The sequence below is a fragment of the Bufo gargarizans genome, chromosome 5 (genome assembly GCF_014858855.1).
Source record: "Bufo gargarizans isolate SCDJY-AF-19 chromosome 5, ASM1485885v1, whole genome shotgun sequence".
Lineage (NCBI taxonomy): Eukaryota > Metazoa > Chordata > Amphibia > Anura > Bufonidae > Bufo > Bufo gargarizans.
The window spans coordinates 14,138,442-14,155,012 of NC_058084.1; the positions used below are offsets into that span (position 1 = coordinate 14,138,442).

A 16,571-nucleotide genomic window follows, 5' to 3' on the forward strand; every position below is an offset into this window, starting at 1 on the left:
CAGGCTCCAGCCTATCACCGCAATGTAAAAGCTTCCCCGATCTCAGTCAGGGGAAGCCTTATCGGGGCAGGAGCTAGTGGCTCCCACATTTTCATTGCTCAGATGCCGTGGTCACTTTTGACAATGGCATCTGAAGAATTAAATGTATGAGACTGGCGTGATCGCTGAATGCAGACAATGGCAGCGAGTTTCTGCCCTGCGAGTGCAGTGGGCGCCATATTTAAATACCAAACTTCGCCTATGGATGTACAGCTGTGTTCTTAAGGGGTTAAGATCTCGCACTCACATGTACCAATAATGATGGCCTTCTATGGAGACATTAAAGTCGGGCAATCAAGTTTTGCAGTTTTCAGATACAATTTTGTGCATGAATTCCCCAATTTTCAAGATCTCTGCTTGCAGTCACTGAATAGGAGCTTTCGATCTTTACATTGAAAGAATAGAAATAGAACGCACCTTTTCATAGTAAGAAATGGCCTCCTTGTACTTCTCGATGATATCGTCAGGGCTCAGGCAGTTCTTCGCACGTCCAATCTCTGTGCTGGCGTCCATGTTTATCCCGTTGGCGGAAAGAGCGCCTGGAAATATGGACATCATTAAAGGACCACTGCAGTCTTATGTCATCTCAGACTATGTGCAGTTCTATAGTTCTCGGTTTTAAAAGCATTATCCAGGATTTTACTATTGAGGACCTAGGGTAGGCCACCAATTTCAGATTGGAGTGTGTGTGGGCGGGGGTGGGAACCGACACCCCAAACCCCGCCAATCGGCTATTTCAGAGTAGTTCCAGTGCCAAAACTACAACAGCTCCGTCCAATGTGTAGTGGTTGGAGCTGGTTACTGCAGCGTTGCTCCCATTGAGGAGAATACTGCAGTAACCAGCTACACAATGGATGCACCTGTGTAGCTCTGGAGCAGGAGCGTCCCTGAAATAGCTGATCGGACCGGTTGTGGGGTGTCAGACGGCCGCTAACCTGAAATTGATTTCCCATCCTGAGGATAGGCCATCAAGAGTAAAATCATGAACAATGCCTTTCAAACAATCTGATATTTAAAGCCTATCCTGAAACAACCCCTTTAAGTGGTTGCGTACGTCAGACAGTCCCTTTCCATAAGTCACACCGGGGTATCCAGACGTATTAGAGGGAGGTCCCTCGATTGGGACCCTCTTCTATAGACTAGGGCTGAGAGCTGCTGCAGGGAGACGCTCTTCTTCTAGAGGACTTTTTGCATCTGCCTACTGATGTTACGGGCTCATGCACACGAACGTATTTTCTTTCCGTGCCCATTCCGGGGTTTTTTGCGGACCGTATGCAGAACCATTTATTTCAATGGGTCCGCGAAAAAAAACAGAAGTTACTTTGTGTGCATTCCGTTTCCGTTCCGCAAAAATATAAAACATATCCTATTATTGTCCGCATTACGGCCAAGGATAGGACTGTTCTATTAGGGGCCGGCTGTTCCGTTCTGCAAAATAAGGAATGCACACGGACATCATCCGTATTGTTTGCGGATCCGTTTTTTGCAGACCACAAAATACATATGGTCGTGTGCATGAGCCCTAATGGGAATTTACCTGTCGGTTCTCCTCCGGTGCAGAGGGCCCCAGCAGTGGGTATGCAAGAGCACTTGTTACACAGCACCTCCCGCACTTGGGGGGCCCTGCGTCCTATCCGGATTCCCTTTATGGGTCTCCTCCTCAACCCAAATTACCTAGCTGCTCCCATGCCAATTATCTGTGACAAGAAATGTACTGGGTGTCACGGCATGAGCCTAGCCAAAAACTTCTCTCTGCTATGCCAGGCCAGGCCAAAAAAGCTACACAGCCAAGAGGAAGAGGGGGCGGGGCATGACACACGGGATTCAGCCTGCCCGATAAAAGAGGCTCATGTCATACTGGCCAATGAATTCACTGCATTTAACAGGTGGTGTGGGAACACATTCTGGGGCAAATGTATGTCTCTGTAATAATCCTTAAAGGGGCTGTCCATTTTTGGCAACCTCTATTAGATACCCCTATAGTGACCAGCCCTTTCGACACTGTATTATTGGAGAAAAATACAAAGAGCGCCCCCGATTCCAGCACAATGCTAATACTTATTTTATTACTTTATTTCTACGATTTATGCTACTTTGTTGGCGCCAACATATTCCTCGGCGCTGTACTGACTGTTGCCATTTTAGCCCACCAAATGTATGATGTAAAGATATTCAGAAATCCTGTAGTCAGGACCTGGAATGAGCTTGTCACCTCCCTTCCCCCGCTCTTCTGGGCATACGCAGGTTACTCAGCAGGGGGCGACAGTGAGCACGGGATTTGTGCACTTACCTGGGTCTATAAGAACCTCCTGAGCACCTAGGAACATGAAGAGAAAGAAAGATTTAGTGTCAGAGACGTCACAAATGATCCGATCATGGCTCCCAGAATGCAGATCTCCAGGCCCGTCCCCTGATCCAACACTGGTGATAAAAGTAGGACCGCTGGGGCCTCCAGAGATCCCCAAATTTCCTGCATACATGGAGAGGTGGCGTGCATGCATGACACTGCTTCACTTCTATGGGACTGACCAATATATCCCAGCACGGTACTCAGCAGTCCCATGCAACTCACTGGAGCTTCTTGTGAGCTCTGGGGGTCCCAGCAGTCAGACCCCCAGTGATCACACACTGAAGACCTAGCCAAGGGTAAATGCACACGTTCAGGACAATCCGCAATCTGCAGGTGTGCGCAGGGATATCCATGCGGTCAATCTGCGTCAGATGGTGCGGATTTACATGCAGATTTGATCTGGATTTTCTGCCTGAGGATTTTACTCTCCCCATTGAAGTGAATGGAGAAAATCCGGTCAGCAAAAAAAATAAAAATAATTGACACGCTGCAGATTTTAAGACTAAATGCACACGATCAGGATCCGCACCGTAGGTCATGTATATTGTATTCTATGAGAATTTTAAATTCTCATGCAAATGATGCAGATTTTTTCCATGCGGATTTTGACCTCTGGATTTTCTCAATTCACGAAAATGGGGACAGTAAAATCTGCAACAATTGATGTGGATTGACCGCACGGATTTCCCTGCGCACACCTGCAGATTTCAGTGGGGTTTGTCCGCACATAAATCCTGAACGTGTGCATTTACCCTAAAATACGCACCGTAGGTCAAAATCTGCGCGGAAAAAAAATCTGCATCGTGTGCATGAGAATTTCAATTTCTCATAGAATACAATGTACATGACCTATGGTGTGTTTTTTTCCGAGCGGAAAATCCGCACACAATCCTGATAGCCTAAAGGGTTTGCGTTACAATTTAGCACAATTTTCAGTCTAAGAGAAGACTCCTTTTTTAAATTCGGAGGCAGTAAGTCTGTCCATAGCCTGTCCTGCTCCCAGCTGAGGCTTTGTTACAATTGTATCCAGTCTAAACAATTCTCTGTGACCTAAACAGACTGATACATTGTAACAAACTAGCAGAGAGAACTATGCACTGGCTGCTGCTGTATTTCGGTCCATTCACACGTCCATAGTGCTATTTTTTACCGGAGCTGCGGACAGGAAGATCGGGGCCGCGCTCCGGAAATGTGGATGCGGAGAGCACATAGTGTGTTCTCCGCATCCATTCAGTCCCCTTAGAGAATGAATGGGTCCGCACCCGTTCCACACATTCGCGGAACGTGTGCAGACAACACTTGCGGACGTGTGAATGGAGCCTTTACCTCACAGAGCATTGTCTAGACTGGATACAATTGTAACAAACCTTCAGCTGGGAGCAGGACTATCTATGTACAATTGTAGGAGGACAGGAGGAAGTGGCAGATACCTCTGGTGCTGCTTCTCTCCTGGGAGAACAAAAGGATCGGGGAATTTTCAATTCGCCGGAGACGATATCGGGAGCCCTGGGAGCTCCCCACACACATTAGAAATGGTGGCTCCAGCCCCCAATAGACTAATGCGTATTAATGTGTAGAAATAATGCTGCTCCCCACACAAAATCCCCGCTCCACCCCATCATACCTGGTCTGTGCCTCTTCCCAGCATCAGCAGAGGGGGCCACATTCTGCGTCCGGCGGGCCCCCGTCTTCCCGCCTGTTCCTGCCGGGTAATGATGTATCACAGACGCCGAACAGAGTCCTTCCAGAGCAGCTGCAGCAGAAGACATACCGATTACAACGTGCCCAAGGACTAGAAGAACATGGCTGCTTCCTTACTAAAAACGGCATCACACGTGTCCTACGGTTGTGTGCGGTACTGCGGCTCAGCTCGACTTATTTAAATGCAGCTGCAATACCAGAAACAACCCACAGACAGGGGTGGCGCTGCTCCTGGAAGCAGCCATGATTTTACATTAAATTACTTTATTTCCTGGCTTAAAGATGACATTTCCAGTTAATGGAAACTTGGGATATCTCCCACGTGTCTGAATCTGCAGGAACGTTTCAAAGAGCATGATCAACACTATTATAGGAAGTATACTGTCTGGTCAGGTTTATCCTGCTGATTAAAATGATACCCGTCTCGTGAAAAACGGTTGCAGCGTTCCTGAGTAAATAGGATTTTTTGTGCTTACCTGTAAAATGAGTTCACTGGGGGACACAGAAGACCACGGGTATAGCTGCTGCCACTAGGAGGCGACACTAAGCAAAAAGTGTTAGCTCCTCCCCTTAGTTATACCCCTCCTGCAGACCCTGAGCTGATCAGTTTGTATGAATGCAGTAGGCGCAGCAAGGAGAGGCCAACAGAAAACAATAAAAAGTAAGACAGGCGAAGATGGGTCAGAATCCAGAACCGGAGGTACCCATCAAGGAGCGCCAGCAATGTACTTACGGGGAGGGAGCCGTGTCCCCTAGTGAACTCAGCGAGAAAAGGATTTTACAGGTAAGCACAAAAAAAAAATCCTATTTTATCGCTCGTATCATTGGGGGGGACACAGAAGACTGTAGGACGTTAAAGAGCAGTACCATGGGGAGGGAACAAGACCAGAACGAATCCAAGGCTGGTCAGAATGCTCCGCACAAAAATGTGCTGGGGAAGGACACAGCCCGGAACCCTGAAAAGGGCCAGGAAGACCCATTCCCAAAAAGGCCAGCCAGAGAGCGGCTGAACAGCAGAGGCTCCGGCTGGGCAGGAGAAGAACAGTCCAGGGAATATAAGTCACGGCTTAGGAAACTGCAGAAGATACATGACCTAGCCTGGATCCAGAAGACTTCTGAGGAAGTGATATCCATGGGTCAGAACCCCAGGAAAAAACCACGCTAGAGCCATCAACAGACACAACATGGTGAGAGAAGAAAAAGGGAACCACTCAGAGGGAAAACGGATTGGAAGAAGACGAAGTAAAAAATGGAATATCAAGGGACAGAGAAGTGCAGATGTGACAAAGTAGGGGTGCCAGAAGTCAAGGCCCCAAAACCATAACAGGCTGCCAGAAGAGAAAAACTACTCAAGCGGGACATGAGGAACAAGGCAGGGCTAGAGAACCTGGATGACAGGCATGAAAATGGCCCACAAGAAAAAGTTCTTGAGGGAGTGAAGAAAGTCAATAGGAACAAGGCAGTGAAGCCGACCAAAACCACAAAAAAGGAGGGGAGTAACCTGGCAGGAAAAAAAGTGTCCTCCGGAAGCAAAAACATCCGCTTCAGACCCAGGGCCAAGGGGTTCGCTGCATAAGAGTGTTCCCCAAGGGGAACACCAATGTGATAAGTAGAGGAGGACCTTAAATTCCAGAACAAGAGCGGAGAGAAGCCGTCAGATACGGCATGGAAAGCTGCCTGAGCTGGTAGACCTAACCGGAAGCTGAAGAAAAAAACCACCTAGGCCAAAGGGACGAAAACATGAAGGTTGTGTAAACTCATCAGACACTGTCGACCGCCACTGCGGAACAACCCACCTAAAGAAGAAAAGAATGGGGTTATCTGAGGAATGCACAAAACGGTCCGGAAGGAACCAGAGATGGATAAATACTGCGACAGGAAGGGAGTGTGGACCCCGAACACCACAAGTCCCAGAATAAAACTGGTAACAGAACCAATCCCACCCGCGTAGGCACTCTACAGCAGAAAGGGGGCATACGAGAACTCAGTGGCTATGGAAACTGGCCGAGCAGGGAGAAACAGCATCTGGAGAGAGTGCAACTACTCGCCCTGCGGCAGGGGAGAAGAGGCTGATGAGGCTCAGTAAGGAACCAGCATTTAGGGGTGAGAACAAGGACAGTACGACCGCTCTACCCGGGGAGGGGAGCCATGCAAACTGATTAAGTGCTTTCCCAAAACCACAAGGAGGCAACGCTGATGCTGTCACCGATTGTCACGGCCATGCCCATGACCGTGACTCCTTGACCGCATGCGGTTGCCTGCGGTTTTCTATGGGTATTCAACCATGGGTGAGGGCCGCTGGTATGTGGCCTCACTTGTGGTTGCCGCAGGCAACTAAGCGTGGTATTTTGCAGCAGAGCAGCCTGAGCGTCGCTAGGCAGCTTGCTGCCCTGGCATGCGGTCTCACCTGACTCCCTTTTTGTTAGGTGTGTGTGTTGTGTGCACGGTGTATTATGTTTTGTGTGCACTTCCCCTTATATGTGTGTTTTCCCTTCTGTGTGCTGGAAGGGTTAACTTCCTTCCCAGTGTGTGTGATGTCACTGGGTGTGGTTGAACGGTGGGTGTGGCTTTTTGGCCTATATAGCCTGAGTCTCTTGCAGGCTTCAGTAGGTTGCTTCAGCCCTGCTAGCTGGAGCAGCCTCCTGTGTATTTGATCTGCCTGTGAGAGCCACCACTGTGGTCATATGTTTAAGTTCTGTTTGTCTTTGTCTGTGTGATGTTCGGTCTATGTTTTCTGGTATATTTCTGTGCTGCCATGTATCTGGGTTCCGGTGTGTGGATGAGTTTGTTATTTGTGGACAGTTTTCCTGCACACGGATCCAGTCAGCAGGGCTGTGGCAGGTGGCTGGAACTAGTGCAGCGCCTGCCATATACATTGGTTTGCATTCGTGTTCCCCTTTTTCCCTACTGCTTGGCCATTGGGACTCCTGCTCCTCCCTGTCTTGGAGGAGTGGGTTGTCCTACTCTGTTTCCTAGGTCAGGGCCGACTTGAGGGCTTGTAGGGACTATTAGGTTCCAGCGTATGAGCCCTCCTACCATCAAGGTCGGCTCATACTGACAGGAGACAGGGTCAGCGTTAGGGACGCAATAGGAGGTGACCTGCTCCCTAATGCTGTGGTCCTGGCCAAGCAGCAACCGGACATCCTCTAACACACGGCTGAGGGTTTCCCCCATCCTCAGCCGTGACACCGATGCACCACATGTGAAGGGAAGAAGGCGCGAAGCCGGCAGGTTATACCATGCACAGAAAACCGTACTAATACCCACGAGAAGTGAGCAAACCGACCAGCTGCAGCATGTCATGGTGTGGGCAGATGACCGCACCACAGGGCCAGCGCCTCAGGTACACCATACATATAAGGCCTGGAGGACCTATCGCACCCGGTGATGGCAGAACATGAGCACAGTGCCACCTGTGAGAAGGAAATGTAGGCACAATCACAGCTACAACTAGCGAGAAGGTTCCACCCCTAGAAGGAGGAATAGTGCGAGTCCCACAGTAGTGGCCACGGAACAGGAGTAGCCACAAAATCTATGGCCGGCGCCAGGATGCCTCATAGGGGGAGGCCATAGCACACTATGGTCTCTAGGGCCAGAGGAGAGGCTCCCCCTGAGAATGAGGCCAAACAGCAGTAGTCACCAAGAAAATGGTACCAGCGCAATCTTCCACTTGAGAAGGAAGGAAAGTGGCAAGCAGAGCAGACGTAATACCAACTACTGGCAGAGAATGGACGCCGAGCGTGTTGAGTCAACCGCCTGTCAGCTACAGTTCTACGTGGAAGACAGAGGCTGCCACGTAGGCGCCTGACACCAATCCAGGCCGCAATGCACGAACACCCACCGTGGGGCAGCCGCAGAGGATCGCGGAACCATTAACTTTAATGGGTCCGCAATCCGGGCGTTCCGCAAAAAGATAGGACATGTTCTATCTTTTTGCTTGCGGAACCGAAGTACGGGACGAAACCCCACGGAAACACTCCGTAGTGCTCCCGTAGGGTTCTGTTCCGTGCTTCTTTTCCTCATCTCCGGATTTGTGCCCGTGTATTGCAGATCCGCGAATGCGGTCCACATTACGGCCATGGAGCGCACACGTTCGTGTGAAAGAGACCTAAGAAAGACGGAAAATGCAATAGGATGGACAGCTTCCAGAGGTAGGGAAGCACTCCGCTGATGAAAAGAGGGAAACCCGACAAGATGTACTGGGTCCACTGGTAGTGTAAGCACTACTGGTTGTGCAACTACTCTGCCAATGGAAGGAGGGTAAAGCTACAGGATGCGAGGGGGAAATCAAAAAGGACAGATGATAACCAGTATTAGTGCAATTACTCCGCCTATGGAAGGAGGGTAATGCCACAGGCTGTACCGTATCCAGTGATACCTTTACTCTGCCAATGAAAGGAGGGCAATGCCACAGGCTGTACAGGGTCCAGTGGTACCTTTACTCTGCCTATGGAAGGAGGGCAATGCCACAGGCTGTACAGGGTCCAGTGGTACCATTACTCTGCCTATGGAAGGAGGGCAATGCCACAGGCTGTACAGGGTCCAGTGGTACCATTACTCTGCCTATGGAAGGAGGGCAATGCCACAGGCTGTACCGTATCCAGTGATACCATTACTCTGCCTATGAAAGGAGGGCAATGCCACAGGCTGTACCGTATCCAGTGATCACATTACTCTGCCTATGAAAGGAGGGCAATGCCACAGGCTGTACAGGGTCCAGTGGTGAGCGCACATATTCCGCTTATGGAAGGAGGGGAATGTGACAGGACCTACAGAATCCAGTAGCAGTGAAACGACTTCGCTATGGAACTACAGGGAATGCGGTATTGAGCGGTAATGCAAGACTGCCGCTTATGGAAGGAAAGTAGCGCTACCGGACGTATGTATCCAGCTGTAGTGGTAAGAACTCTGATTAGGGAATGGCGGTGGGAACTAGGTCCAGAACAGGACCAGATAGTGTTATGGACTATAGATACAAAATGGATACTTGCTTGTTGAGCTAAGATGGCGGCCAGGCATTCAGCCTACACCTATAAACTAGAATCTTACTTTGTGTTTTTATCATGTGTTTCTTTGTGGTTTCCGTTCAGCTCAAGCAAGCAGTTACAAAGAAAGAAGTAGTAACGATTTCACCCAGGAACAAGGGGGGGGAGTGAGGAGGAATTTCCTCTGGCCGTCAAGGTTACAGAAAAGTAGAGAGTTCATAGCCAATAGAAAATATATACTTTATCTTTCACCCCCCCCCCCTCACTCCCTCCTCTCATGAAACCCATGTTGTTTTCAGAAATAAACCAGAGATCCTGATTAACTCCATGTAGTGAGTTGTCTGTCTGATCTCTCCGTGCACGTATCTTAATTAATTTGGAGCAGTACATCAAATCGAACTGGCAGCTTGGCCAGAACCAGAACAATTTTGGCGCCCATCGTGGGGCTCGAGGATTGCACCCTCTGTTCCCGTACCCCCAGAGACCAGACGAGGAGAGGCGCACTAACGGACACCGGGATCGCAACCCGTGATATGAGGTAGGAAAATTGAGTCATCTTGCCTATAAAGTGTCCCCTGGTGTAGCCTCTTGGTGTTCGTCTGAGGGAGGGGTGCGGAAGCAGTCTGGGACGTCCTCGAGGGCATGAAAGTAAGAACCCCATATGTTTTCTTAAAGTCTTGATGTACTGTGTTGTGCCTATAAGTTGTGAAGACCCTGTTGACAAGTATCACTGACGGAGACACGGAGTTCTCCTGTGTTCCTGTATCGGAGTTCAGCCCGGTGTCTGACTCGAATCTCCATAAAGGGGACGATCACAGATGGGTGGAGAGCGGTTCGCGGTAGCCCAGAGTGTGCTGACCGGGACTCAAAAGGTCTTCGCGTCCAGTGATTACTCTATACAGGAGGTCTTTAGGCGGCTTCAGTAGGTACGAGAGATAATGGGAAATGAGGAAAGTGTCCCGAAGGGTTACTGTTCACCTGAACAGTACGTGGCGGACAGGAGAGGCAAACGTTTCATAAAAGGATTAAGTAAGTTGGAGAAGAGTTAAAGGTGTCTGTAAAGGAGGCATCCTATGTAGTGCTACCTGGCAAGTGTTGTTAAACGAGAAGAGGGGGAAGTTAGAAGATGATTAATTGACAGACATGGTCCGTGTGTGGTTGGACTGTAGTAAAGAATTTGAACAGACCGGGGGGGAACTAAATTTTGATGAGAAAAGACAGAGATATTTCTGTAAGCCTGGTGTTGCATTGATACATGACTAGCCACCACCCTATAATGGCGCCGGGAAGAAAGCAGGTGGGTGGACCTGCAAAACATGCGGTCAACAGAATCCCTCCTCCCGTGATACGTGCCTTCCCTGTGGGGTTCCCCACCCACAAAACCACACCTTGGTAACTACTCCCCGGCACGTCCCATCACTTCCCGTGTTAGCTACAGCGCCATCTTGTCCCCAGGCAACGCCCATGAACGGACCTTTAATATCATTCGGTCCGGACCCCCCCCGTCACTCCTATGTCACCCTTGCCCCTTCCTACTACCTTGTACCCTATGGTTAACCCGGACGGTACATTCATGCTACCCCATTCACCTGCCACCCTTACTCCTATAATGGTAGGGGGGCAACCTGATGAAGCAGAACAGGGGGATGCAGATGGTGCTGCAGAATCCACAATGGGCATACAAAATGCACCGGGTAATATGCAGACTCCTCCGCGGGGTACCCCAACAGACTACGGTGATCCGCCAACTTTACCCCTGGCACCACAGTGGACTGTACCCATGACCGTGCGCCCATCACGACGTTCACAAGATCAAATACTGCAGGGTCAGATTACAGAGTTACAAAAGAACTTGCAAAAAATTGAGCAGGGAAACCTTGAGACACTGAAAGAAGCCCTAGCACTTAACCGGCCACAGGGACCACCAAAATGTGTGTCTTTCACCCCACAACAGTTATTCACCATAGTGAATTTACTGCCTGACCCTGAGACCCATCCCATGCCCTTTTTCAGGAAACTGTCCCAAGTGCATCAAACCTATGGGTGCACATGGTCGGACCTGCAAAGTATAGTGGAAAACAAGACAGGTGAATACTCCTCACTGATAATGGATCAAATCCACATCCCTGAACTTAAAGGTGCTAACTTTGACCCCCGGGATCATGAGTCTGGAGAATTCTTTATAGAACAACTACAGAAATGGACAAAAGCTAAAATAGCAGATCATTCCACCACATTGCAGGACAGCTGCGGGGGATCAGTTGACCCCCACCTTTTTTCTTTTCACAGAAATGTTAGTTTCTGCTGTGTTAGTTTAAGCTCCTCTTTCTGATAAGAAACTGTCTCGCTTCTTGGTCTTTGTGGTTTTCACTCAAATTATGTGACACCCACGGCTGCCGGATGTCTGACAATAAAATTCTGCACTGATTCATATGAGCAAGGGGATTCGCTGCAAACCATTTTGCACCTCATCCCCAATACTCTCTGGGCCAGAGGACCCCAGGATATTGGATACCTCAATGTCCCACCAGTCACTGTGACCCTGAAGGACCCCAAAGTCCTACCATACAAAGAGACTGGACCCAGTAGCCAGAGAAGCCCCTTCCTGTGTCAGAGCTATCCATGCTGCCAGCTCTCTTCTAAATGTCACATCTGACGTTGTGCTAGGTCATCCCCTCACTATTCTGGCTCCCCATGACATTTCTGCCATCCTCCAGCAGACTCAACCTGAACACCTCACTGCACAGCGCCACCTCCGGCTTCCGTGTAGTTTGCTTCTGCCAGATAATGTCACCATTCAGAGGTGCCACATCCTCCATCCTGCTGCACTCCTTCCTCTTCCAAGGGGGGAGTATACTGGAGAATCTGAAGATTTTATTGATCTACAGGCACACTCGAGCTGACACCTCTGAGGCCAGAGGAAAAGCCCTAGCTGATCAAGCAGCCAAGGAAGCAGCAGTGAAAGAGGAAAGAGTCCAGTCAGACCAGATTATGATAACACAGGAAGACCTGGAACAAGAAGAAATCACATGGGACCTCCTGAAACAAATACAGAAACAGGCCACGCCACAAGAAAAATTGGATTGGCTAAAAGAGTCAGCCCAAGAAGAGAAAGAATCTGGACTGTGGACCCAAGGAAAGAGAGCATCTCTGCCCAAAGCTCTCTATCCTCTGATAGCTTCAATAGCTCATGGGCCCACCCACCAATCTAAGACCATCATGAAAGAACTAATAGACAATGGCCCCAGGGATAACCCCTGTCCTGGTGAGGCATACTCAGTCTTGCCTCATCTGTGCGCAGTGCAACCCGGGAAGACCTGAGCCTACACCAAGCAAATGTCTCCCCAAAGCCTAGTACCCGTTCCAAGGGATTCAAATTGACCACATCCAGATGCCAATGTGCCAAGGGTTTCAATATGTGCTAGTAGTGATAGACTTGTTCTCTGGGTGGCCAGAAGCCTACCCCGTCCGAAACCAGACAGCAACCACTACTGCAAAAAACTGATGCAGGAGCTTGTCTGTAGGTTCGGAGTACCTGAGGTCATTGAGAGTGATCAGGGCACAGCATTCACTGCTAGATTAACCCAAGAAGTCTGGAAGATGGTAGGGTCACACTTAGCCTATCACACACCCTACAGACCCCAAAGCGGCGACAAAGTCAAACGACTGAATGGGGTACTGAAGTCCAAGATGCTGAAAATGACTGGGGAGACAGGGCTCAGTTGGGTACAATGCCTGCCAATAGCACTATTTTCAGTTAGACACACCCCTAGGCCTCCACACCAAATTTTGTTTAGGACACGGCCTAGGATGGGACAGTACTTCCCACAGCAATTGCAAATGCATTATGAATCTGTTGCTAAATATGTGATTGCCCTGAGTAAACAATTGTCTAACATATGTGCACAAGTTTTCTCTTCCATTCCAGATCCTGACTCCCTAGAGGGAATACACACTCTCAAACCTGGAGAGTGGGTGGTGGTCAAGAAACACGTCAGAAACACCCTCGAACCACGATACGAGGGGCCGTACCAGGTGTTGCTGACTACCCCGACCTCTGTGAAACTCGAAGGGAGGCTTACCTGGATCCACGCCTCACATTGTAAAAGAGTAAAGGCTGTCCCGACGACCCTGGAACAATAAGCCATGAGGATTCACATACTGATCATGACTTTGACAGTGGGCATATCTGCAGTGTTCACGCCACTGGGTAATGAATGGGACACTGGGCTAATGTCACATGTTTTCCTAGCTGGACACACTGTTATTGTCTCCAAGTACAAACCAAAGGTATGACATTTAGTCCACACATACACTCAGGTTGCAATGATTCAAAAACAGACAGCCACGTGCAGTGTATTGGTGTAGATGCTGAGAACGGAAAGGATCTGCCCTGCAACAACCGTACTGTACAGGATCTCCTGACAGGTATATCAGCTAACGACACCGAAGGTCAGTCAAAAGGATATGAGTTGGTGAAAGGGACACAATTAGCCAAACTAATTACCCGATTATTCAATAAATAGAAGTTCCAGAAGATATATACTTAGTTTGTGGACACAAAGCATACAAATGGTTATCCCAGAATGTCACAGGACTGTGCACCATCGCCAGGCTTACTCCTGCTACCTTTATAGTACCACACTCTGACATTGGCATAAATGCAGTACCTAAACACACCTTGTATCGTAGGGCCAAAGATAACACACCCAGACCAAATGGCAAGCCACATGTAGTAGAGACGAGCATTACCAACAAAATTGTTAGTTCCATCTTCATATATCCCATGATAGCGCAGATGTGGGATCATCTGGTAGTAGCAACAGACTACCTGGATGACCAAATATGGGAAGTGATGAGACTTATGAATACCTCAAACATTGTGCAAAACCAGTTAATCATTGTCACCAACCAACACACATTAGTTCTAGATTATGCTACAGCTAAAGATGGAGGTATGTGCCAGGTTGTGGGACCCTCTTGTTGCCATTACATAGACCCGCAGGGTAATTTGCAAGTTAAGGTGGGTATAGAGAAAATGGCGGATTTAAGAGATAAATGGCTGTATGCACATAAAGCTGATAAAGATACATGGTGGTCTGATACCTTCTCTTCCCTAACCCCAATAACTGGTTCAAAGGTATTGGGGGTTGGCTCATGGGAATTGTCCAGGTAATATTGCAGGTAGCCCTAATAATATTGGTGATATATGTAGTGATTAAGCTCGTTCTTATTTGTGTGACCCGCTTTTCAAAAAGAATGAAGAAAACTGATGAACGACCTATTATGCTCCTCTACGATGAGGAAGGACAGAAGGAAACATCGTTCAACACAGCTCCCCCTCCTCACAATGATGCCTGGCTGAGATAGGGTGAGATGAATCCCAGGGTATTACCACAAGTCCGAGCAACCGGGAGCCTACCTATAAGGGGTAGGTTGTCGCCACTGCGGGTGAAGAGGATACGAATGGTATGCCCAGGGGATTCGCTAGGCGAAGGGAAAGTCTACAATCAAGTCTCCAAGGGGGGACTGTTATGGACTATAGATACAAAATGGATACTTGCTTGTTGAGCTAAGATGGCGGCCAGGCATTCTGCCAACACCTATAAACTAGAATCTTACTTTGTGTTTTTATCATGTGTTTCTTTGTGGTTTCCGTTCAGCTCAAGCAAGCAGTTACAAAGAAAGAAGTAGTAACGGTTTCACCCAGGAACAAGGGGGGGGAGTGAGGAGGAATTTCCTCTGGCCGTCAAGGTTACAGAAAAGTAGAGAGTTCATAGCCAATAGAAAATATATACTTTATCTTTCACCCCCCCCCTCACTCCCTCCTCTCATGAAACCCATGTTGTTTTCAGAAATAAACCAGAGATACTGATTAACTCCATGTAGTGAGTTGTCTGTCTGATCTCTCCGTGCACGTATCTTAATTAATTTGGAGCAGTACATCAACCGAACTGGCAGCTTGGCCAGAACCAGAACAATTGCTCCGAGGATTAATAATATATATATAGTTTTTAATCACATACAGCTCAAATCTAAACCCCCAGCTGTCTCCAGTCCAGGGAGCATTTTGCCCAGCGCAGTAGTACTGAAGGCAAGGGACGCCTGCCGAAACTGAGGCCTCAGGGGAAGGTAAGCAGGCCTCCGTGGGGGACATTTACATGGGAAAACCTGAGAAGGGGGAGGGAGCAGGAATGGGGCCTTGGCGTTTTCTGCCCCCCTGGCTCCAGCCGGGTCACCAGCTTGGTGAGGGTAGCTACACTGGTAACAGATGGGACTTAGCGGAGGCCGGACCTGGTGACGGGATACAGAGGCTTTAGGAACCTCTGGTCCTCCTTGCCTTCTGGAGATCGGGAACGAGCAGCGGGCTTGGGGACCCCCTGGACTCCCGTCTCTTGGGTGGGAACGCAGGCAGCTTGGAGACTGCCAGCAGCCCAGCTAAAGGAAAGAAAAAGAGAAAAATGAAAAGAAAAAAAATCAACAGACCTGCAAAGCAGGGAGGTCTGCCTCCTATGGACACTAAGCTAAAACTGATTAGCTCAGTGTCTGCAGGAGGGGTATAGCTGAGGGGAGGAGCTAACATATTTTTTGCTTCGTGTCGCCTCCTAGTGGCAGCTGCTATACCCGTGGTCTTCTGTGTCCCCCAATGATACAAGCGAGAAAGAAGACACTTATTCTATATGCAACTGAGGGCTTCGGTTGAAGTAGGGGCGGGGCCTAAACCCCCTTTCCAGTCCTGGCCACACCACTTGCATCAGTAAAATCAATGGAAGGAACTTCTGAGGCGTTACATAAACTTTGGGGCAGATTAACGTAGACTGGCGATTCACAGACCAGTCTAAACACAATGCACAAAGTCAGTGCACCGGAAAATCACATCTACGGCTACGGTGAGCCGGCGCAGGTCGGCGCTAGAGCTCGTGCAGGGTTCTGAAGGAAATTAACCACTTCATTACCGGACGATTTTCTGTTTTTGCGTTTTCATTTTTTACTCCCCGCCGTCCCAGGGCCATAACTTATTTTTTTTTCAATTCACATATCCCTCTGGAGGCTTGTTTTCGTGGGACGAGTTTTACTTTCAAATGGCAACATTTAATATTCCATAGGATGCAGCGGAAAAAAATCTAAAATGTGGTTGAATTGGAAAAAATATGCAATTCCGCCAGTCTTAAATTTTACGGTATTTATTAAGCGGTAAAACTGACTCATCAGTACGATTACAATTAGACCACATTTCTATTATTTTTCTTGTGTGTTAATCATGGGTAAAAAATTTATAAAAACTTTGGGGAAAAAATGCTATTTTCATATAACAGAGCTGTGTGGGGGGCTCATTCTTTGCAGGACGATCTGTACTTTTCATTGATACCATTTTGGAGTGTCTATGACTTTTTCTTAAAATTTTTTTGGGGGGGGAGGTAAAGCAACAACAAACAAAAAAACTGTGAATTATGCCATTCACCAAATGAGATAAATACTTTAAACATGTAATTATA

General features: G+C 48.5%; 1 protein-coding gene across 1 annotated transcript in view; it reads right to left on the bottom strand.

Annotated features, from left to right (window-relative positions):
- Positions 1-16,571, bottom strand: part of TRAPPC9 (trafficking protein particle complex subunit 9) — a 488,202-nt gene that overhangs the window by 466,728 nt on the left and 4,903 nt on the right. Inside the window, exons 4-6 of the mRNA XM_044293230.1 lie at positions 4,014-4,142; positions 2,330-2,356; positions 457-578 (exon numbers count right to left, since the gene is read on the bottom strand). Coding sequence (XP_044149165.1) covers positions 457-578; positions 2,330-2,356; positions 4,014-4,142 — 278 coding nt within the window. The remainder of the gene's footprint in view (positions 1-456; positions 579-2,329; positions 2,357-4,013; positions 4,143-16,571) is intronic.